Here is an 8717-nt window from a genome sequence, read left to right on the forward strand (position 1 = left end):
GTGCGGCAGGCCTCGCCATAGGCAGCCAGTGAGCCACACAGCTGGACCTTCTTGTGGTTGTAGCAGCCATCCAGAAAGCAAGACTCATAAAAGGGCAGGGGGTCCAGGAGGCCGTAGCAGGGCTGGAAGAAGCCTTTCATGTCCGTCAGCTTCAGGCAGTAGCTGTCGCTCTGCAGCTCCTGGATCTGGACGTTGTCGCAGGAGGCGGCATACTGCGAGTACTGCAGCTCGTTGCAGCTGTGGGCACCAGATATGTCGTGGGGGCTCCTGTCGTGACTGGCCCTGCTCCCCCCCCCCACCGGCGAGGAAGGGCCATCCGACCACTCACCTCTTCTGCATGCCATTGGTCTTCCAGCTCTGCGCCAGCACCACGCTGCTGACTGCTGGCTTCCCCCGCAGCGTCGCGTAGTCGTCTGTCCGGTCACCGTTGAAGTTGCCACAGAGGCCGCACACCTTGTTCTGCAGCCGCTCCCCGATGGCAATTTTGATGACGTTGAAGCCATTGTAGCGGATCTGGATGTCGGGGCTGGAGTCAATGACCAGGAAGCCCTCCTGGCTGAAGATCTTCGTGGAAAGCCCCGTAACGAAGGGGATGTTCACATGACTGCCGTTCACCTGGTGCGGGAAAGGACGCAAGGCTGACGTCCCTCCCGTCCCTTCCACACATGGACACGAGTGCGAGCTGCCTGGAAACGGCTCTGCGACTGCCTCCTGATATCCCAGCCATGAAAACACACTGCCTTGTTTTTGGCAGGGGCCAGCATATTCTCCTCCTCCTTTTGGCCTGACGGATCGCTCCGAACGCACCACCTCCCTTAAATGCCCGCACGAGGCTGCGCTGCAAAGGGAAGCCTACTCACGTGCAGAGGCTCGAGCTTGGGACTCATCACTCACCAGGAAAGGCCACAGTCGGTGCCCTTCAGACACCAAATGACACCGCAGCGATAGCCAGCCCTCTGTACCCCTCCGCTCAAAAGGACAGCTTCGCTCATGCTGCCGAGAGGTGGACGGGTACGTGACTACAAATTCTTGGGATGCAGATGGCCTCGCCTCCTGCCAGCCCTTTGTCCCGGCCAGCATCCCTCCGCAAAGCCTGAGAGATGACAGCCGCATCCCTCACCCGTAGAGCTGCCTCGACGTCGTGCGGCCCTGCACGCCATCCTTCTCCGCTCGGGAGCCGGCCAGAGGGGGCGGACGCCCCTGATGAGACCTTACCTTGACGGTATTCCTGTCGCTGATGAGGATCTGCTCCTCGTTGATGTAGAAGTACACAGGGGAGATGATGGTGAGGTTGGGCGAGGACCACTTGTCAAAGTTGATGATGAGCTGGAAGGAGAAGTCGGGCAGCTTCTGGCAGATGGTGGAGAGGACAAAGGCGCAGTTGGCGGGGAAGCGGAGGAAGGCTCCGTCGAAGGTGCGGAAGACCCCGCCACCTGCAGCCAGGCAGAAGGAGCTCCTGGTGCTGAAGCAGCCGCGGACACCGTTGCGCAGGGCGCACTCCTCATCCGACTTGCAATGCCGAGGGTCGCACTGGATGAGATTGCGCCGGAAGCAGCGGCACCGGCGGGTGCAGTCCCCGTTCCAGAAGAGCTGCTTGGGCTAAAAGAGGGACCTGTCACTAACCGGGAGGGCCAGGGACCCCCGCCCTGCCCTCTGAGGTCGCTTGGGCCAAGGTTTACGCCCTTCCACCGCACTACAAGCGAGAATGGGCAACGAGGACAGAGGAAAAGGTGCAAAGAATGCACTGGCAGCTTGCACCTACTTGCTACCTGCAGGCATGAGGAAACTGCATGTTTCCACTGCCGCCGCAACCTCCCTCGCCTCTCGTACAAGCACAAAAAACACGGCGCGCTAAATACCTCCTTGATCCCTTTCTTGTGCCTTGCTGGCTGCCAACCCATTGCTAGGGTCCCCACACAACTGTACCACGATACTGGCTTGTTATGTGTGTGGGACCTGGCAAAGACAGCTTATGCAACACAGTTTCACTGACACAAAATACAACCCACTATAATACGAGCAACACCACCAGCACAACACCCTGCTGGATCACACTCCCAAGTAACATCCAATAGCTACAAATAAGTAAATTTTACGTGAAACAGTAAACCCGTCTCGTGTGGAATACCTAGAACAACGTGGTCATACAGTAGCGGACTTTGGACTCATCAAAGCCAGTCTTCCCAGTCACCACCCTTTCTTCCCCCCCCTCCACCAGTTCCCTCCCATCCCTGCCTGACACCCGAGTCACCCTCACCCAACAACCATGTGAAGGTTTTGCCAGACTGAAAGACTCGCTACGCAGCACGCTGCGGGAGGACGTCCCTCTCCTCTCTACCCCCGGTACCCCTGTGCTGCCGCCGCGTCATCCCTACCCTCACCGACAACCATGGTTTCCATCACCAGCGTGGTACCGGGCTCTCACCTTGTGGAGTCTTACCAACTCCACCTTTCCACTCCTCTAGGAGCTGTAATTCCCATGGGGCCCTCAGATTGAGGCTTCCTTGCTCTATGCTGGCCTTCCTCAGGCTGGAGCTCCGAAAGAGCGGCCGTGCAAGACTTGGGCTGGAAACAAGGCTGGCGCAGGAGAGGCGCCCCGGTCTGTAAGCCACCTCACCCGAGTGCATGCCGGCAGTCAGATCAGAGCTGGACCCTGGCCCTGACACAGGGACTCCTCCAGCAGGAGCGACGCTAATATGCTCTGCAGCTCAGAGGAGGACTCGGGAGACCGCAGGACAGCTTGGCCCCAGCAAACACCAGCAGACATCCCATGGGCCATGGCCAGGGCTTCGCTACAGAGCCCGCTTCGCCTCTCTCCACCTCCGCTCAATGCGCGTCTGCCCGCTCTGCCCCTTGTTCCCCGACCTCTCTGCTTGATGCAAACACACCAGACTTCAGAGCAATCCCCGAGCATGGCCGTGGACCAGCAGGCACATAAGATTTTGATGAAGAGGACCAGGTCCTGCAGAGCACTCTCTCTGACTCAGGCTCTGACCCTGCTACCCTGGCAAACAGACCCAGTGCGACACCCGGTACCGGCCTGGCCTGACTACCATCTCTGCTCGGGGCATGAGATGCTGCCCAGGAATATCAGAAAGAGAGTGGGAGAAACGCCGAGAGAAGGATGTGAGCAGCATACCTCGTAGTATTTGCCGTCAGAGTAGCATCCACAGTTGTGAGGAAGGATGCAGCTCTTGCCGTTGAGGACGTACCCGGGGTCACACTGGCATCCCTCCACGCAGTAGTGGCTGCAGTCGCTCTTCAGCCGGATGGCGGCACATCGGGGCTGGCACAGGGACACGCAGCTCTCGTAGTGGCTGTTGGGGGGACAGCTGACGGCTGCAATGTTACCAGAGGACAAAAAGGATACGGATTAGCTCCCCAGAGAGAACCAACCTGGCGGCCAGCCACACATGGGGCTATAATCCCCACCGCTGGCATCCCAGGGCAGCTAACTCCCCTGCCAAGGTGGCTAACGTGGACCGCATTGCCCAGAGAGGGACCCGGAGCTCCCGGGCATGCAACTGAAGGGAAAAGGCAGCCTTCATCCTGCCATCCTACGCCACTTGCCAGCTGCCTAGTCCAAGCTGAGCAACTCTTCTCCGTTACTCACTACTGTCTCTGAGCTCCTGCACGCCGGTTTCTGGAGAGCCCTTTCCCTGTGCTCCCTGCTCTCCTGCAAACAAGCCTACTCACTGACACCAGATTAACATCTCCCTCCAGGAGGTATGCCCATGCTGGCCCTGGGGCCTTTCAGGCAGCATTCGGAATCTCTGCGTTCTCGCTGCCCCTGCCCCGTGACAGCGGTGCCTTCTGAGCCGTGAGTTGGCTCGTTAGAAGGAAGAATGACAAAAATTTAATTTTCAGTCTTGTTAGCAAAGACAATTACTTCCCATCTGATTTGCCAGATAGATCAGCTGCCAGAGAGACTCACGGTCCCCGTTCTCGGGAGTCTAATTGAACATCGCATCATAATCTTATTGACAAGAGCATGTGGCTTCATTAGAGCAAACACATATTCCTGGCTTTGAAGCTAATACAATTCCTGCTTAATTCCCCCAACAGAGGGACGTCTGATACCTTCTGAACTTAAGGCTTCCCGCTTTCCATCCCTGCTCCCGCTATACCACACGCAGTTCGTAACAACTCCAAGAGAACATAGCGCCCCAGACCCGCTCCGTCAACTGCCCCCTTATCCTGCAGGGAGGAGGGGATCCCCAGGGCCATCCTCAGGCACTGTGGGGACCTGGGATGTGTCCGGATCGATGGCCCAGAGGCAGCAGGCACCCGCTGGCATTCCGTGTGGTGCTCTGCTACCTCTCTATGGGGTGAGCTCCGGCAAGTGCCACGGCTGCGGTGGACGGTCCAGGAAGCACCTCTAGGGAAGAAGGGCCCGGAGGCAGGGTGGCACTTACAGCACGAGGTGAAGTTCCTCCAGCCAGTAATGGCGATGCCCTGTGTTTGGCATGTGCTGGCGTAATTCTGCAGCCAGCTGCAGGCCGTTTGCATGGCTCCGCCGTCGACGCAGGTGTCGAAGAGGCAGTTCTTGTAGAAGAAACCAGGGCTGATCTTGCTGTGGCATTTGGCGAAGACGCCGCTTTGGCTTGGGATGAGGCTGCAGAGCTGCTGGGGTTTCCAGAAGCCTTCCACCTTCCCACAGGCGGGGCAGCGGTCGCCACAGCCCACGCGGCAGAACGCGTCCCACTTCGCCCAGCTCTGGACAAAGTCGGTGACGCTGGCGGCCGGTGCGCCGCCAGCAGCCACCAAGTCATCCTCGGGGTTGCCATTGTAGCGGCCGCAGAGACCGTAGGTCAGGTTCTGGAAGCTGCGCGGGATGGTGACGGAGAGGAAGGTCTTCCAGTCGTATACCACCTTCAGCCCAAAGTCGGTCTCAACCACGATATGAAAGCCAAAGGCAAAGATGTTCACCTTGCCCTGGCCCAGTTTCAGTGGCAGGTAGAGACGCTCATCATTGATCTGCAGGGAAGGAAAGGAGATGCACAGTGAGCGGGGATGGTGATTGGAGCTTCCATGGGAGGACACGAAAGAGGGCAGCTCGGCGGTCCCGGAGCAAGGTCCCCACCAGCCTTGCCTCTACATCCAAAACAAGGCAGCCAAAATGGAAGTCCCCTCTGAAAGCTGCGCCTGGCAGCACCCTAGAGACGACCTTCCTGAACCCTGGAAAACCTTGCGAGCCGAAAGGCCTCATGCCTAGGGAATCGCTCTGCAGTTGGGAGCCACGGCAGGGAGAAATAACCCCAGCCCTCGTGACCCCACACTCACCAGCACAGTATATTTGTAGGCACGGTGGATGACGATGTTGTAATTGAAGACCTCCACTTCGACTTGTTTCACCCACAGGGCCAGAGAGGTGTCCCGATCCTCGTTCTTGGCCATGACGGTGAATGCTGGGAAAGTGTCTGAGCGCTCCACCCTCGGCCGAGCGATTGTGGTGCACAGGACCAACGCGCAGCTGCTCTGGAAGTCGAAAGAGTAGCCATCGAAAGTCAGGTAGTGTCCGTAGCCGGAAACAATGCAGGAGGCGTCGGTGCGGACGTGGCAATAGTAGAGGCCATTCTCCTCCAGGCAGTACTCATCGTCCTTGCAGGAGACGTTCTCGCAGTACACACTGTTGTCGGAGCCATTGCAGTAGCAGAGGAAGTGGCAAGCAATGTCCATCCAAAAGGTCTGGTTGGTGGCCAGCTGGCGCCCCTCGAAGTTGCAGCCGCACTCGCCGCGGGGAACGCAGTGGGTACCACGGAGGGCGAAGCCCTCGTCGCACTGGCAGCCCTCTGCGCAGGTGTCTGTGCAGACGGGGCCTGTGGCCAGGGTCTCGCAGGTCTCCACGCAGCTCATGCACTCCTCAAAATGGCTGTTCTCCGGGCAGGCGAGAGCTGCAGGGTCGACAAACTTGGAGCGTGAATTCCCAGCTCTGGCAGTCCCGGGGCAGCACAGGGTGGGGGAACAGGCAAAAGGTGGGAGCGGTGACCGAATCGGGGGAAAAAAAAAGCAAGAGGGGAAACAGTCCCAGCACCCTGCCAGCCACTGGCTCTTCCCATCCCCTTTGCAACCCCTTCTCCTCCCGGCCATTGCCCTCCTCACATCACAGCCCTGTCCCGCCACGTGCCGAGCGACACCTCCTCCCGCTATTTCAGAGGGTACGAGGCCAGGGCTCGGCCTCAGACCGCCGCCCAGAACGGAGAGGATGCGCTGCTCCCCCCTTCCCGAACAGACGCCTCCCTCAAACCTCCGTGGTGGAGACAGGGGCCATTTCCCCACCATGTACTTCCACACTGGGGATTTTTCACATTCACTTCTGAATGATGAATGTTTTTCCATCGACGGCAAGTTTATAGCGACAGCTAAAAACAAGCGCTATTCAAACTATCCTCTGGTGGCGGTGTACAGCACTGTCAGACACCCTCTGCAGCTTGGGAATGCTCCTACACCGCATTATAAAACTCCTGATACCTCTTGAAACACCACCCTGAAATCGCCTCACTGGGAAATCTGTCTCTGCCGGCACGAGTGCCGCTTAGAAATTACTGTCAGTACGTGGGGCGGCGCTGCCTTGCCTTCTGGCTCGAGAGACATTGCATTCCTACCGCAATTCCCCTTTCCCTGTCATACGCTGCACGGGAGAGTGCTTTGTATGCGCCGGCCTCCCTCACGGCAGAAAGGTCTACCGGGCATAGCTCTTTTGATGGCAAAGCCATTCTTTGGTTGACTGGCAGGGAAGAGAGGAGGAAAATTGCCCGAGATAGATTGCCAGCTTTTAGACACCTCCACCCCTACCCCTTCATATGACTTTGGCCATCTAATGCTGCCGTAAGCACCATTGGGTCAGGACCTCCCGCCCACACAGCGCTTCTGCTATTGAGTGTCTTCCAGCTCAGCCACAGAGCAGCACCCTACCCACCAGAGATGAGAGGCGGCGCGGGGAAGGAGAGCCCATACTTTTTGGCATCCTGTAAGAAAAGCTGCTCTACCTCTGTACACCCGCAAGCTCTTGACAAAAGGACTCTGCCTGAAGTCAGCGGTGTCTACATCCCCTTCTTCCCATCCCGGGTACTTAAAAGCTTTGGCGGACTCACGGCAAAAACTGTGGGTCCTCCACTGGCCAACATCCACCTCGGCGTTCTTGCAGGCGCCGGCGTAGCGCGCCACCGAGTCGCACAGCTCTGACCGGTTGCCCCCGCTCTGGCACAGGCGGAAGAGGCATGTCCTGTAGTAGGCCGAGACGTTGACCATGCCGTGGCACTCCAGGAAGGAGCTGTTGGTGGGATCATTGATGATGCCACAGTTGGAGCGGCTCCTGTAGGACTTGAGCAGCTCCGAGTCGTTGTTGCAAGCCTTGAGGAGGTCCCCACACTCCCCATTGCAGATCTCGTCAAATGTGGTCCAGCTCTCCAGAAAGAGCTCCAGGTTGTCTGTGCACTTGCCCTTGGGCAGGCAGAACTCATCGCTGGCATTGCCGTTGAAGAAGCCACACAAGCCCCCCGTGCAGTTGAAGTAGGCGGTGGAGAGGCGGATCTCCAGGAGGCCCGAATCGTAGTAGCCGATAGCCAGGAGCCCTGCTGACTCCATCACGGTGCTGTTGTTGCTACGGTAGATTTCCAGGCGGCCGGAAGGGTGGAAATAGGGCAGCTCCATATCGTAACCGTTCACCTTCAAGCAGATTGAGACGCTTCAGGGAGGGCGATGCGATTTTACACAGCTGTTCCCATCTGCTGGCCATGCCACACTGAGTACGCTAAACACTTCCCAACCCGGACCCCACCCTCCAAGGCCCGGAGCCTCCTTCAAGTGGGGGCTATGGCTGTTTCCTTGCATTTTGCCCCGCAAACAGAGAATGTTTTTCCAGGGAAAAAACAAGTTGCAGGAGACAACCGCAATGTCTCTAGAGCTGACTAAGCAAGCAAATGGGAATAACAGCACTGCGACAACAACTTCGCAGGCACCTAAAGGGCCTCCACGCAACGGTGGCCACATGGGCTTCCTCCAAGTGCCACCATAGTGCTTAAGGCCCCGACCTGGGGCCCAGGGCTGTGGACCTGCGAGCCCTTCTCCAAAGGTACATCAGATTACAATGCGAGCCATCACCTCCCGTCCCGAGGTGGGCCGCCCTGACGGCAGCACCTTTACCTTGATCTCAGACAGGCTGGCGCCTCCGATCTTCACCTCTTGGCCGACTGCCTGGATCCGCACGACACGTGGCCCATTGGGAGTGGATCCGGGCTTCCTTTGGCTGATGTCCACCTCGATGAAGTCTGGTCTCTCTGGGCACGTTTTGAGCAGCGTGTAGGAGTGCTCCAGTGGATAGGGAAAGGTGACGCCGTCAAACGTCTGCAGCACCTGGTTCTGTCCCACCAAACACAGGCTCTCCCGCTTGGGGTAGCAGCCCCGGTAGCCATTCTCAATGGTGCAGACCTCTCCTTTGGGGCAGGTGGTGTTAAAGCACCTGGCCTCCCCGCCATCCTCGCACTTGCATTCCACTGTGCAGTCCGCCACCGCCCAGAAAGACTCTCCAATGGCATAATACCGTCCGTCCACATCGCAGCCGCACTTCTGGATGGGGACACAGCGGTCCGTGCTGAGGACGTGGCCCTCGTTGCACTCGCAGCCCTCGGCACACGGGGAGGAGCAGGCCAGCGGGGCCGTGAGGTCCGAACACGTGGCGGGGCAGCTGCTGGCGCACACCGAGTAGTGGCTGAGCT

General features: G+C 58.5%; 1 protein-coding gene across 1 annotated transcript in view; it reads right to left on the minus strand.

Annotated features, from left to right (window-relative positions):
- TECTA (tectorin alpha) overlaps nucleotides 1–8717 on the minus strand; it is a 27298-nt gene that overhangs the window by 4675 nt on the left and 13906 nt on the right. The window contains exons 8-15 of the mRNA XM_009573994.1: nucleotides 8146–8715; nucleotides 7095–7668; nucleotides 5284–5894; nucleotides 4416–4977; nucleotides 3140–3339; nucleotides 1216–1599; nucleotides 329–615; nucleotides 5–237 (exon numbers count right to left, since the gene is read on the minus strand). Coding sequence (XP_009572289.1) covers nucleotides 5–237; nucleotides 329–615; nucleotides 1216–1599; nucleotides 3140–3339; nucleotides 4416–4977; nucleotides 5284–5894; nucleotides 7095–7668; nucleotides 8146–8715 — 3421 coding nt within the window. The remainder of the gene's footprint in view (nucleotides 1–4; nucleotides 238–328; nucleotides 616–1215; nucleotides 1600–3139; nucleotides 3340–4415; nucleotides 4978–5283; nucleotides 5895–7094; nucleotides 7669–8145; nucleotides 8716–8717) is intronic.

Source organism: Fulmarus glacialis, unplaced genomic scaffold, assembly GCF_000690835.1.
Source record: "Fulmarus glacialis isolate BGI_N327 unplaced genomic scaffold, ASM69083v1 scaffold34573, whole genome shotgun sequence".
NCBI lineage: Eukaryota > Metazoa > Chordata > Aves > Procellariiformes > Procellariidae > Fulmarus > Fulmarus glacialis.